Genomic DNA, 15194 nt, shown 5'->3' with positions numbered 1-15194 from the left:
TCGTCGATCCTCCCAATTTTCAAGCATATCCGTTGTGGCGGAGACGGCAATGATGAACTTGAAGGAATCTCTCAAGACACCCTATACTCCCCCAACGAGCTTAATCATCAGCAACCAATTGAGAAATGCATGTTCTACAAGTATTGCACCTGAGATCCAGGCTATCACACTAACTTTCCTCTGTGCTTGTAAGAATTTTTTTTTTTTTGAATTGGAAAGTTGATGGCATAGACGAGTAACTGTGGAAGCATCAACACTGCAAACCTATCGGCGGCCTCAGAAATCTTGGTGGTCTCTCCAACTAGCTCGAGAATAGGTGGGGGCCACACATAGATGGGGACCATGGCGCAAGCTGTTACTAGCAAAATGATCCACGATCGCTGCATGTACACCCCTAACATCCGGATCTGACCGGCACCGTATGCTTGCTGGACTGCATTTATCCCGTCCTCGCTGCCCGCATGAGCGCGCGGTGGTCTTGACGTATCGCATAAATGGCGAGACGGAGACGTGGTGTACGACAAATCATACAAAAGGAGAAATTAAACCGACCCTTACAGGAAAGATATGAATGATTTCGCAGTAAAAACTTGAACAAGACTATGTCCATAGGTCCATTAACCCTTGCCATTTCTTTTCCTGCACGTTTTATTCATCAACTGAAGTCCGACTCGCGGCGCCAAATAACCCCATCAACATGGATTTGTACCCAGGCTGGTGATGCTGATGTAATGCTTCTCCCGCCGGATGCTTCAGCTACTTAAGAAGAGTTGTTCTGAACCCACTCCACCAGAGTGGAAACACCGAACCCTGTAGCAGTGCGTTTCTTGTCACTCCAAACAGGCTCGACCATGTCAATATGCAGCTACTGAACTTTTTCATCAACGAACTGCTTCAAGAAGAGAGCAGCAGTTATTGAACCACCTTGACGAGCACCGGTGTTGAGCATATCGGCTATTCCAGATTTCATTGATTCCCAATAACTCTCCTCCATTGGCAACCTCCAAAATTTCTCCCCACTGATTTCTGAAACTGTAAACACCTCATTCGCCAAGTCATCACTTGGTGTGAAGACACTTGCTATTGAGGGTCCAAGAGCAACTATGCAAGCACCGGTGAATGTTGCTAGGTCAACAATCTTATCAACACCTTGGTTACAAGCATATACCAATGCGTCAGCCAGAGTAAGTCTACCTTCAGCATCAGTGTTATTGACCTCAATTGTCTTTCCATTTGATGCTGTCACAATGTCTCCAGGCCTCATACCTGTTCCACTTATCATATTCTCGCAAGCTGCAACAATGAAATGAACCTCTACACCAACTGGTTTGATTTGAGCAATGGCTTTTGCTGCACCTAATACGGCTGCTGAACCTCCCATATCAAATTTCATTTGTTCAATTGAACAGCTAGGCCCTGTCTTGATGTTGTAGCCACCGCTGTCAAAGGTAAGACCTTTACCAACCAACCCTAATTTGACCTTAGCAGGTCAGCCAGGGGGTTTGTAAATCAAGTGAATAAAATGCGGGGGATTTGTTGAGGCTGCGGCAACAGCCAAATAAGAACCCATTTTCAATTCTTTGCATTGCTCTTCATTTAATATGTTTGCAGATAGAACATCACTGTATGTGGAGGTAATCTTTGAGGCCTCTTCAGCTAGTTTCCCTGGTGTAAGAGCATTGGCAGGTGAATTTACTAGCTCTTTCCCAAAAATTATTCCAGAAGTAACATCTTCAGTATACTTGAGCTTCTTCTCTACTTCAGCTCCAGTTCCAAGACCAAGAATGTCCACAGATTTCAAAGCTGATTTCTTTGACTCTGATTTGTACCTGCCATCTTCATATATCCCCAACACAGTTCCAGATGCTATTGCAGAAGCTGTATTAGATTTCGCAGAAAGCCCCTCTGAAGAGGCAAGCACAATAGCAATGTCACTTGCTTGAGTAGCTTTTGCTGGTGCTGGGATGATAATGGTACTGTGCTCCGAAGGTGGGGTCCAAAATAGGAATGAAAGGTCTTGATGACTCGACGTGTACTTCATGGCCCATTTCAGCGCCTCAGCTACTGTGGTTCAAGTGGGCTTAGTGCCGGGCTTGACTGTCGGGTTAGGTGTTGAAGAAGATTTGAAATGAGGATGAGAAAGGAGCAGAAGCATGACTTGATTCTTTTGGACCTCACAGAGACAGCGTAGCAGAGACTATGCCTTCTTCACGTGAAGCTCAATCAGCAATGCAAATGATAGCAACCGCTTCACATTTACATATATATATATATTTAAGACATAAAACATATGTATATTTTTTTTTCTTTTTTTTTCTTTTTTTTTTGTACAAAGAAATTGTAATAGCATCAAAACTTTTAATTAAATCTTTATTCCTTATTTTGGTGTGACTGAACTCAAATTTTGAATATTCGAGTTGCCTACGTACCCTTCCAAAGAAAGAAATCAAGTCAAAACGTAGTTCAAATACATACATTTTTTTGGTATTTTCTTTTTGTGCCGTTTGCAGTTTTAACTCATGCAGGCAAGGAGTGTTGGTGTCGTTTACAGTTTCAACTCGTGAAGACAAGGAGCATTTGTTGTCGCCTTTTATGCTCGTGCGGACCAGGAGCTTTGGTGTTGCCTTTTATGCTCGTGCAGACCAGGAGCGTTGTGCCATGCCGTTTAGGCTCATGCAGGCGATGAGCTTTGGTTTGTGCAGTTTAGGCTCGTGCGAACAAGGAGCTTTGGTTCGTGTAGTTTAGGCTCGTGCGAACAAGGAGCATTGTGAATTTGTTAAACGATCCTGGAGAGGCTTTCCTTGCATTTTTCATAGCAAGGAATCTTGACCGAGTGATTGAAGAAGTCTTCAGGAAAGAAATCACGCATCGTGATGGGGATGGATGATCTATATGTCGAAATTTCATCATCTTCAACACGTTCACGTTGCTTTGAAGGTTGACAATAGCTGCTTTGCCTCCTTTCCGATTGGCAGACTTGTGGAGGAGACGTATGCTTCTTGTGCAATTTCTTAGGAGTGACTTGAGTCCATCTTTCAACTTTGCTTGTCTTGGAGAATGCCCCCAGCGGTTGAGGTGAAAACTTTGTGTCGAAAGAGCCATAAATGATGGTGGTATAGTTTGACTTCACCACATAGTCAAGATCTAGCTCGATGATTCCTTTCTGAGCCAGCTTCATGATGAGATCTTTCAGTACGAAGCATTTTCCTGTTGGATGGCTGATGAAGCGGTGGAATTTACAGTACCTTGGACTGTCTGTGCGATTCATCTCTTCTGGTCGTCTGCATTCAGGCAAACCGATCACCTTCTTGTCCAACAGGTCATCCAGCATGGCAACCACATCAGAGTCGGGGAATGGATAAGTCTTCTCCTCAAACTCCTTCAAAGTGCGTCTACGCATCTCTTGATCACGAAAAGCTTCTGTTTGAATCGTCTTGCCTCGTGTAGGGATTTTGACGGGAGCTGTGTTGATCGTCATTGCTTCCTTGGTGGATTTCCACGCAATCTTCTCTAACTTTGGCCCAAAAACTTTGTCGTTCTTGTAGTCGGCGATCGGTTCTTTTTTCCCATGATGGGTGATGCTTAACTCCATGTCATGGGCGCGGGTGGCCAATTCCTCGAAGGTCCGTGGTTTAATGCCTTGAAGGATGTATTGCAAACCCCATTGCATGCCTTGGATGCACATCTCGATTGAAGAGGTTTCCGAGAGCCTGTCTTTACAGTCGAGGCTTAGAGTGCGCCATCTGTTGATGTAGTCAATGACTGGCTCGTCCTTCCACTGCTTTGTGCTCGTTAGCTCTAGCATACTTACAGTGCGACGGGTGCTGTAGAAGCGGTTGAGGAATTCCTGCTCCAATTGCTCCCAGCTGTTGATGGACTCAGGCTCTAGGTCCGTGTACCACTCAAAGGCGTTTCCTTTTAGCGAGCGCACAAACTGCTTGGCGAGGTAGTCTCCTTCCGTCCCCGCGTTGTTACAAGTTTCGACGAAATGTGCAACGTGCTGCTTTGGGTTTCCTTTTCCATCAAACTGCATGAACTTTGGTGGTTGATATCCCCTTGGCATCTTTAGGGCATCAATCTTCTTTGAATAAGGCTTTGAGTACAACCCGGAGGTATTTAAGCTCCCTTCGTACTGTGCCTTGATGGTGTTGGTGATCATCTCTTGTAGCAGCTGGATAGAAAGAGATCCCATGAGTGCTGCTGCTTGGTCTGGCTCCAGCTTCACATCGATTCTCTCCACTGTAGGCTCATCTTCTGGGTTGGGTTTCTCGCCGTCTTGTGGCTCCAGTCGGTTGACTAGTGCTGCAATTTGTAAGTCTTTTTCTTCCACAGTTCGGGTTAGCCTTGCGATTGCTTCATTCATTTGAGCCAGTTGCTCATCGATTAAAGTTGCTCTAATGGTCATAACTTGCATGGCTGAACTGCCGCTCGAATCGGCATCGGAGAGCATGGATTCAGAGTATTTCCTTGGACTTTTGCCCCTTGATGCCCTTGGTGAGGCTAAGGTGATCAAAGGCTCGTGCCTTGGGTGGTCTTGTTCCTTTGGCAGAGTTGATGCAGAGGTGAAAGAGGCGGCAGAAGTAGCTCTTGCCTTGCTTCGAGTCGTGATGCCTAAAGTGACACCACTTGCGACGAGGACGCTCTTGTTCTTTGCGCCAGTTGCGGGAACAGTTTGAGCCTTCCTTGATGCCATTAATTTTGGAAGTGTGCTCGAATTTCTTAAATGGAGAAAGAGATGAGAGGTAGAGATTGTCCCACTGGGCGTGCCAATTTGTGAACACAAAAAATTCCCGAAACGAAAGAGACAAGAACGATGTGCACAAACAAATATTTGTATTTGATGATTTTGGGGTTACAATCTCTCTCTATTTTGATCCTCTGATTCGATCTCCGTAAGGTGTTGATTTGCGGATGTTTCGTTAATCCAAGGGCCGTCGAGGCTTGATCTTGGATGAACTGTTGGAAGTTTCTTCAAGGGGGTCGTGGGCTTGATCTTTGAAGGTGGATTTGAGCGGATCTTCAAGGAGCCGTTGGGGCTTAATCTTGAGGATGAGTGTTTCTTCAAGGGTCGTTAAGGCCTGATCTTGAATAAGGGTGATGAACGGATCTTCAAGGGCTTTTGGGCTTGATCTTGAAGAACGGTTGGATGTGTGGATTTGTCGACGTTGTTGATCCAAGGGCCGTCGGGGCTTGATCTTGGAAGAACGATGAACGAAGAACGAAGAACGCTTTCTTCAAGGGCCGTCGGGGCTTGATTTTGAAGGTGGATGATTGTTGATCCAAGGGCCGTCGGGGCTTGATCTTGGAAGAACGATAAACGAAGAACGAAGAACGCTTTCTTCAAGGGCCGTCGGGGCTTGATCTTGAAGGTGGATGATTGTTGATCCAAGGGCCGTCGGGGCTTGATCTTGGAAGAACGATGAGCGAAGAACGAATAACGCTTTCTTCAAGGGCCGTCGGGGCTTGATCTTGAAGGTGGATGATTGTTGATCCAAGGGCTGTCGAGGCTTGATCTTGGAAGCACGATGAACGAAGAACGAAGAACGCTTTCTTGATTCTTCGGGAACCTGGATGCTTGAGAGCTTCGGAATTTCAGAGCTTCAGAATTTCAGAATTTTGCCTAATGATTTTGGTTCCCCCTTAAATGAATGAATTAGCCTTCTATTTATAGAAATTTCCAAGGCCTAATTTTGAATATAATATTCCAGATGAAATAAGTCATTTATGCCAGGTGTTGACACGTGTCCTGTTTGATGACTTTTCCAACTTATTTCGATTTTTTGTTTAGACACACGCTAGGTGTAAAATTTATGTAATACATGAGCGTTGAAACTTTGATTTATCGGTCAACATTTATTTACCGAAATTTCGATGTCTACAATTTCAAAGAAAACTAATTTAAAGAAAATTCCTTCTAATAGGAAATATTCTTCATTAACTTCAATGATAAGATTGCAAAGGTATATATACAAAGACTTATCAACACCATGTGTGACTCACTCAATCTAACAAACTTAAACTACCAAAACAAAATATAGGAAAATATCACAACAAATAACAAACTATGTGTTATCCTTTACAACAGAATGATTCTCAATATCCTCCCTCAAACTAAACTGAGGGACTCTAAGTGAAAGTTTGTATCTAAGAAGAAGAAATATTGGCTTGGGCAAGGATTTCGTGCAAGTATTTAGAATTTGATTTTGAGAACACATGAAATGCATAGAAATATCATATGATAAAACATTTTCCCTAATATAGTGGTAGTCAATTTCCACATGTTTGGTTCTAGCATGAAAGATGGGATTCTTAGCTAAAGATATAGCTAAGATATTTTCATACCAAAACTTGGGAATACAAGGAAGAGATAAACCAATATCAATCAGAAACTTGCAGATCCAAGTAATTTTTGCAACAATGGTTGCAAGTGATATGTATTCAACTTCAATGGATAATCGAGCCACTATAGGTTGCTTCTTGACACTCTAACTGATAATAGAGTGCCCCAGAAAAATACATAAATCACTGGTAGACTTTCTGTTAATTGGACATCCTGCCCAATCTGCATTTGAGAAGGCATTAAGATTGAGTGGCTTTGAACTTTTAGAAAACCAAAGATCAATATACAAAGATCCTTTGGGATATCTAAGAATTCTCTTAACTGCTTGAATGTGAGATTGTATAGGATTATGTATAAACTGACAAACAAGATTGACAGCAAATGATAAATCAAGCCTTGTCCATGTAATATGAGAAGGCATTAAGATTGAGTGGCTTTGAACTTTTAGAAAACCAAAGATCATTTGGGATGTCTAAGAATTCTCTTAACTATTTGAAGGTGAGATTGTCTAGGACTATGCATAAACTGACAAACAAGATTGACAACAAATGATAAATCAAGCCTTGTCCATGTAAGATATTGTAGAGCCTTACTAAGTGATCTATATTCAATGGGATTTTCCAATAAAAGATAGGAATGTTCCAACTTAGAAGTACTCAGTGGAGTAGAACATGGTTTTGCACCATCCATACTGGCTTTCTCAAAAAGATTAAGAATGTATTTTGTTTGAAAGATAAAACTTCCAGAATAAGATCTCTTAACTTCAAGATAAAAAAAATAGTGAACTGGTCCTACATCCTTAATTGGAAACCTAGCACCGAGCTGTGATATAATAATTTTGCAAGCTTGAGAAGAGGGTCCATTAACCAGAATGTCATCTACATAGACAAGAACAAATACCAAATGATCCTTTTTGGTGAATAAGGAATGATCATTTTGTGAACCAGTGAAACCAAGAAAAGTAATAACACCATGTAACTTTGCATACCAAGCTCTTGGAGCTTGTTTCAAACCGTACAGAGATTTTTGTAATCTGCAAACATGACTTAGCTTAGTCATGTCCTCAAAACCTGGTGATTGCTCCATGAAAAGACTTTCAAAAAATGTGCCATGCAAGAATGCACCAATGACATCTAATTGGTTAAGGAACCAATCAAATTGAGCAGCCATAGTAAGTAGAATTCTGATGGTAACTAGTTTTGCTACATGACTAAATGTCTGTGTAGTCCAAACCTCATGTTGGTGAAAACCCTTAGCACATGGTTTAGCTTTATATCAATCAATAGTACTATTAGGCTTTCTTTTGATTCTAAAGACCCATTTGTAGCCTACATGGTTCTACAATGGTGTAAAGGGCACTAAAGACCAAGTACATGTGTTGAGAAGGGCATTGAACTCTTCTTGCATTGCTTGTCTACAATGAGAGTGTTTTCAGGCTTAAAGGTATGTAGATGGTAGGTAATCGGGAGATTAATGATGGTAAGAGATGCTTACTTGTTGTATAGTTTTTTGGCTTGAAAATGCTAGACTTGGATTTGGTTGTCATGAGATGAATATTAGTTGAAGGTTAGATTTGATGCGAGTAATGAGGAGATAGATTGAGAGGTGATGGTGAAGTTGTTGGTGGTGAAGTTGATGGTGAGCTTGGTAATGATGGTGGATTTAGTGATGATGGTAAGATGAATGATGATGAAGGAATAACCTGAAAAAAGGTCAATGTAGAGGGTATAAGATAAGTAGGTGTAATCTAAGATGATGACTTGGTGGAATTAGATGCAATATGATGAAAAATGAAGTAATTTCAACAAAAAGAACATGTATGATATACACTCTCTTGTGGTACAAACTATATCCCAAGAAATCACAGGATTTGCTCTTTGGCTTAGAAGTAGTGTAGGGTCTGAGCTATGGGAAAGAACTACAACCAAATACTTTGAGGGTTGTGTAATCTGGAGGTTTTCTGTACAAAGATTCCAAAGGTGAACATTTCGAGATTCTTGGAAGCCTTTTTTTTAGAGATAATTGGTTGTGGAGAAAGCCTCAACCCAATATATATGAGGAACTCTGGAAGCAGCAAGAAAGGTTCTTGCAGTTTTCACCAAATGCCTATGCTTGCAGTCACAACACTCATTTTGCTCTGGTGTGTGTGGGTAACTTAACCGGTGTTGAATACCATGAACTTTAAGATAGTGGGAAAAAGCAAAACTTGAGAATTCTCCACTACAATCAGATCTAATAGCCACAATTTTATTACTTAGTATGTTTGCAACAAGATTTTTAAAGTGTACAAAGGTTGGAAACACCTCAAACTTACATTTAAGAGGAATGAACCAAGTGTACTTAGTATAATCATCAACAAGATGATGTAATACTTGTAATCACTCGCTTGAGAAACTAAGGTTCTAAAAGACATTAGGCGCTAGTCGAGTGGTAGGCTAGGTGCCTAGGCATACTAGGCAAATTTAAATAAATTTAATAGGCAAATTTAAATAAATTTAATATTGTGTGTGTGTGTGTGTGTAAGTGCTTATGCACACTTAAAAAACTAAAAAAAAACATTTTTTAATTATATAATTATAGATATAGATATATGTATAAATTTTAGGGCTCTAAATGTTGGTGTTGTAAGATTTTTTTAAACCCGTATCTTATAAACAATTGGTGGGCCTACACATAAAAATAAAGGAGGTTGGGCTTTAGTTTTCAGAAATCATATTTATTTATTTATATTTGTGTCACGACCATATTGTTAGACCTTTAAAATTAGGTTGCTAGGTGGCACATCTTTATTGGGCAACAATTACAGGAAAAAAAAAAGACAAAATAAGAGGCGTTATCATGTGGGATTGGGTATAGAGTTGTCTTCTTCCTTAAAAAACTGCATTCCTCATGGAGTTGCAGATTGAAAATAAAAGCTTTTGCGTTTTTTCTTTCTCAAACATTTCTAGACTGCCTAAGTCTCCAACATCCACCTAAGCGCTCAATCTCTGCCTAGCACCCTTAGGCGACCGATTTGCCTCTCGATTTGAGCTTAATCTCGACGAATGACCATCATGTAACGCTTATTTTTAGAACATTGGAAGAAACTGATGTTGGCCTTCAAACATCAATATGTTACAGTTCTAGTGGTTCACATGTGGTGCTAGAAGAGAATACAAAGGAAAGCTTAGAACATTTTCCCAAAGCACAATTTGAACAGAAACACTTATTTGCACTTGAAGCAACTGAAGTACAAGACTGAGAAACTTGATTTTGTATTTTGAATGAAGGATGGCCTAACCGTTAATGCCAAACTTCTTGGGAGTCTTTAGTAGCTGCAACAAATAGATGATTGCTAACAAGAGAAGGAAAGACATGAAAAGGATAAAATTCATTCCTCACTAGACCTTTAAAAAAACATCATCTCTGAATAAAGATCCTTCACAATGAAGTGAAAAGGATATAGGTGAACAGAACACCAACTATCAAGAATGAATTTTGTTGATGCACAAAATCAGTGAGGACTTTGATACAACAGAAAGTGTTAAGTTTGTGACCTTCGCTAGATTGCTCTGGTCACTAGTATGGATAAGTATGTAAATGGATAGAGATAGGGAAGCAAACACAAGATGTACGTGGTTCACCCAGATTGGCTACGTCCACGGAGTATAAGAGTTCTCATTAATTGTGAAGGGCTTACACAAGTACATAGGTTCAAGCTCTCCTTTAGTGAGTACAAGTGAATGATTTAGGACAAATGACATTCAGAAATATTGTGAGAAAATTATCTCTATTTATAGAAGAGAGTTTCTAGTTTCATTCTGACATTGACACGTGTCGTGTTGTGATTGACTTCTGATGTTGACACGTGTCGCACTATGATTGGCTTCTGATGTCGACACGTGTCGCGCTGTGATTGGCCTCTTGGTTGGAGGGAAACTCTTCTGGATCCTTGACGGTATAACGTTAACCAGTGCTCAGTAGTTTCAAGATTGGTCAAGTATGGTACTAACGCTACAACCTTGTGAGACTTGAGCCTAAATGTTTATTTGGAGAGTTAAAATCTATGCATTATTGTTTTCTAAAGTCGTTGCATGATCTCATTATTCTTTGCTTGGTTATTACTTAGAAGGCGTTTCATCATTTAGTTCCAAATGCTAGAACTCATGCCTATTTCATTCAAAGCATGCTATTGATTTGCATAACACATATTCAAGATGAAGTTGTGTAGTTACCACCACCAAAGCCAAACTGCCATGTATCCCATATCGTTATATGTTTAAGTTAACCCCATTGAGCCTTGATAGCCTACATTCTTTGTTAAACCACATTATCCTTACCTATCCTAGTTTAGGACCATCCATACCCTTGTTCTTGAAGCATAGTGAAGTATGAGTCAAATTGAATTCCTTTTGATTAATGTATGGCAGAAAACAAGTGTGGGGGAAGTGATTCTTGTGTGTGTGTGTATGCCAAAATCATTCATAAGGCACGAGTAGAAAAGAAAGATTCGTGAAAAATAGAATGAAAAGAAGAAGAGCTGTGAAAAGAAAAGGAGTTGAAAAATATGTGAAAAAGAGTTTTAAAGTGTTGCTTGTTGAAGAAAGGGTCCAAAACATTGAATTCGGCCCTAAATATTGCTTGAATCTTCCCTTCGTGTTTAAAAGTTGATTACTGCAATCTAAGTGAATTCTAAGTTTCCATTTCATTACTTTTCTTGCTATTGCTTTAAGAACGTTTGTTATCCCTATCCTTAATTTGTTAGCCAACACCCCAAGCCCGTTACAACCTTTGACTTCAATCTTGAGTGTTATGTGTTTCAATTTGTGGAGTTTGAATTTGGTATGAGCATATGGTGTCACTGGTTCTCGCGTCTAAGTAATAGCATTCCATTCATGAGATCATATCTAAACATGCTTATTAACTCCAGAAATTGCTTTCTTTGTGATACATATATGTGAGCATTCGTTTTCATATCTACATCAATCTTCTCACATATAACTAGTATAGGGTGTGTAGTTGGAAAATCTGAGTGAAAATTGAGTGCATATCTTGTAAGGAATTGAGCGAATTCTCTAAGGCATGTTACTACATCAAAAACATTGTTTTAATTGATTAATTGTGAACTAGTAAGTGGTGACTATGATTAAGTATGTGCTTAAGTGTAAAGATGACTCAAATCTGTGGGGATAATGATTTTTAACATGTCATGTGCATTGGAAATCCCTGAGGCAAATGTTGGAAGGTTTAGGTTGTGTTTTATTTGTTTTGTTTCGTTTTATTTCTTTGTTTTGCTCGAGGACTAGCAAAACCTAAGTGTGGGGGAATTTGATAGGAGCATATTTATGCGACTTAATTGGCTTGTTCTTGTGCGTTTACGTTGTGTTTCTTTAGTTATTTTAGTGTTTAAAGCCATTTTCATTTTACCCTTGGTTGCAACACCACTCCATTTTACCCTTCACACTTTGCATCATCACTTCATTTTCACCCTTGGACCATTGCACACCACACACACCAACTTGCCATGCATTTCATCCCTAGCCTAACCTGATTTTCTAAGGTTTTTGGGGCCTATAAATACATGTTTACACCCCTTGGCCAAAGAATAATCCCCCATATTCATCATTTTATCACAGAAATTCGTCCATACACACCCTAGGAAGCAAAACACCCCAAAAACACCATTCTAGTGCCTAGAAAACATAACAGCCACTCCACCTTCTTCCACCCTCTTTGCCTAGTTCTCCACCACCTTCCAACCATCAAACACTCTTCCACACTCACCCTAAACCCCTCCATATCATTCCCCATCCATTCTACACCATAAATCCACCCAAAAATCTGTCCACAAGCTTCATGCCGCAACAAGGAGGAAGGGAGATCCATTGATGCACTTGCTTTCCAAGTTGGAGCATTTTAGGTGTTTTCTTTCCTTTGATTTTAATGTCTAATTTTATGTATCTTTGTATTGCAAGAATGAGGAACTAAACCCCCTTAGTTGGGGGGTGATTCGAAACCATGTACATGCTTGCAATATGATTTGATTACATTCAGTTGTTATTTCATAAGTTGCGGATTCAATTCGTTCATCTACTTGATTGATAACTTATTTGTGTATGTTGATTGAGAGTGCACGCTTAGTTTTCATGCATGAATATGATGCTAGATTATGAGGGAGTTTCACCTAATAGTTACAATCTTATAATCACAAGTAGTGAAGGTCGTTTGAAAACGATCGCGTTGAATGAATTCTTGGCACTAGTTTCATGCTCATCATAGTAACGAATGCCTCGTCAACACTTATAGTTCTCATTGTGCTTCATGATTCTTGATTGTATCTTTATTGTGCTCATCACGTAAGGAACCTTTGAGGAATGCTTTGAATTGTTGTATGCGCTTTTCCATCCAATTCATTAACTTAAGGAGAACTTGAAGGTTAATTTAAGCGTATCTAATTAACTTGGGGTGTTGAGTTTCATAATTTATTGAAAGAACAACTGAAAATCATTTTGTTTGCAAGTGTGTCATGTGTGGAGAAGAACCTCCTAACTAGCCTTTTATCCATCCTTTTCATCCAAAAACGTTTTACAATCTGTTTTGTTTTAAAGTTTCTGTTTTGTTTTCAATTTTCGTCCAAAACAAATCCCCCTTTATTTTGAAGTCTTAGATTAGTTAGAAAGTGTTTTGATTTGTGTTTCTAAGTGTTTTGATTCAAGTTTTCATCCAACTTCGTCCAAGTTCTTGTTAGGTTCTCAAAACTGCCCAGAAAGTGGTTTTTAGGCAGTTTTGAGTCATTAGGTTGCTGTTTTGAGTTTTATGTTTGTTTAAGTATTTTAAAGTATAGTTTTGCATTCTTTGAGTCTAGTTTAGTGTTTTAAATTTTGTTTTTATGTTTTTAAGTCAGTTTCAAGTGTTTAGCAATCCCTCCTAATCCCCGGCCTAGAACGATCCCTACTTACATACTTTACTACAATTGATAAAAAGAGGGTTTAATTTATGTGTTTAGTTATTTTACGCATCAAATTTTGTCTTCGATTTTTAAGCAAGTAATAATGTTATTCCTTTACCCTTCTTGGTCATAGCAATGTAGTGGGAGCTACAAGCTTCACATGTTTTAACTTTGTTGGAGCGCTTTGAAAAAGTGGTATGCAGTATCTGGAAAGCTGATGTTGCGTATGAAGATTTCAGATAAGCTTTATCCAAGGAAATCTGATTCTCGAAGTTCGGAGAGCGATGCCTTTTCGATTTTCGAACAAGCAATCCTATCAGGGATCTGGCTCTCGAGATTCGGAGAACGATGCCTTTTTTATTTTTGAGAAAGCAATCTTGTTGGGAGTCTGACTCTTGAGATTCGGAGAGCAGTGTCTCTTCGATTTTTGAGAAAGTAATCTTGTTGGGAGTCTGGCTCTCGAGATTCGGAGAGTGGTGCCTCTTCGATTTTTGAGCAAGCAATCTTGTTGGGTGTGTTTTCTCGAATGTGAGTAAAGGTTAGGCATTTTTGCCAGTCTGCCTTGCCACGGAGCACGGAGGTTGACACACATTGAGACTTTCTAGTTATCAAGCAGTGGTGATGTTCCTTTACCCTTGTGGGTAATAGTAGGGTAGCTGGACCTTCAAAATTTATGTGCCTAAACTTTGTCAGAGATCTTTGGCAAAGTTATCTGTGGTACCCAATGAGCTGATTTTGCGTGTGGAAAGTGGTGCCTTTTCGGAATCTAGAGAGTGGTGTCTTTTCGATTCTTGAACCAACAACCATGTTGCCCTTTCTTTTATAAGGGCACCAATTGTGTGCAAGAAGTACATTCAGAGAGTTATTGCTTATAGGAATTTTCCCCTTACTTTAGAGATTTATTGCACCTCATTTCTTCTTCATCATTTCTGAGAATGTCTAGTCCATCCGACCGTCGTTTTGACTTGAACTTTGGTGAAGAGGCAGCAATGCCTTCTCAAGACAACATACGACGCCTATCCTTCTTATCTCCTACTGGTCCTCTTACTGTTGGGGACTCTGTGATGAAGAATGATATGACCGCTGCGGTAGTGGCCAGGAACCTTCTCACTCCCAAAGATAACAGACTACTTTCCAAACGGTCTGATGAGTTGGCTGTTAAGGATTATCTGGCTCTCAATGTTCAGTGTGCAGGTTCTGTGTCTAATATGGCCCAACGCCTATTTGCTCAAACCCGCCAAGTTGAATCATTGGCCGCTGAAGTGATAAGTCTCAAATAGAAGATCAGAGGGCTCAAGCATGAGAATAAACAGTTGCACAGGCTTGCACATGACTATGCTACAAACATGAAGAGGAAGCTCGACCAGCTGCAAGAATCTGATGGTCAGATTTTACTTGATCATCAGAGGTTTGTGCGTTTGTTCCAAAAGCATTTATTGCCTTCGTCTTCTGGGGTTGTACCGTGTAATGAAGCTCTAAATGATCAACCTTCGGTGCCTTCTCCTTCTAGGGTTCTGCCTAATACTGAGGCTCCAAATAATCACCCTCTGGTGCCTCCTCTTTCTGAGGCTCTGCCGACTGCTGAGACTTTTCCTGAGCAACCTTTGTGAAGGCTCCCTCTTGTTTGTTTATTTTGATTCATGTATATGTACATATTTGTAACTTATCGGAGATATCAATAAACAAGCTTTGCTTCATTTCAACGTATTGTGTTAAATACACCAAGGCTTTCTTCACTAAGTTCTTTGAATTTTTCCTTTTATTGAAGCTTGTATGTTGAAGCTTTATGAGTGAAACATGTAGGTTGAGGTAGTGTTCCCTTAATTTCCCGAGTGAGGAAAACTTCTCGTTTGGAGACTTGAAAAATCCAAGTCACTAAGTGGTCGTGAGACTTCCAAGTATCAAGGTGCAGTAGCATATGGTAGG

At 40.0% G+C, this 15194-nt stretch overlaps 2 protein-coding genes across 2 annotated transcripts; both read right to left on the bottom strand.

Moving 5' to 3' along the window:
* Positions 1-528: 528 nt before the first annotated feature.
* On the bottom strand, positions 529-1956 carry LOC103439241 (leucine aminopeptidase 2, chloroplastic-like). Its single transcript, XM_070808614.1, has one exon. The coding sequence runs from the start codon at positions 1391-1393 to the stop codon at positions 866-868; it is 528 nt and encodes a 175-aa protein (XP_070664715.1). The 5' UTR covers positions 1394-1956; the 3' UTR covers positions 529-865.
* Positions 1490-2041, bottom strand: LOC139189465 (leucine aminopeptidase 1-like). Its single transcript, XM_070808421.1, has one exon. It carries the CDS (start codon positions 2039-2041, stop codon positions 1490-1492), a length of 552 nt encoding a protein of 183 aa, XP_070664522.1.
* Positions 2042-15194: the final 13153 nt, after the last annotated feature.

This window comes from Malus domestica, chromosome 11 (genome assembly GCF_042453785.1).
Source record: "Malus domestica chromosome 11, GDT2T_hap1".
Lineage (NCBI taxonomy): Eukaryota > Viridiplantae > Streptophyta > Magnoliopsida > Rosales > Rosaceae > Malus > Malus domestica.
The sequence above is the reverse complement of the archived record's forward strand: the minus strand, read 5'-3'. Positions and strand labels throughout refer to the sequence as shown.

Bases quoted from the DNA above. Each gene is read 5' to 3' on its own strand.
- LOC103439241 (XM_070808614.1), bottom strand. From the start codon at position 1,393: ATGAAATTTGATATGGGAGGTTCAGCAGCCGTATTAGGTGCAGCAAAA.
- LOC139189465 (XM_070808421.1), bottom strand. From the start codon at position 2,041: ATGAAGTACACGTCGAGTCATCAAGACCTTTCATTCCTATTTTGGACC.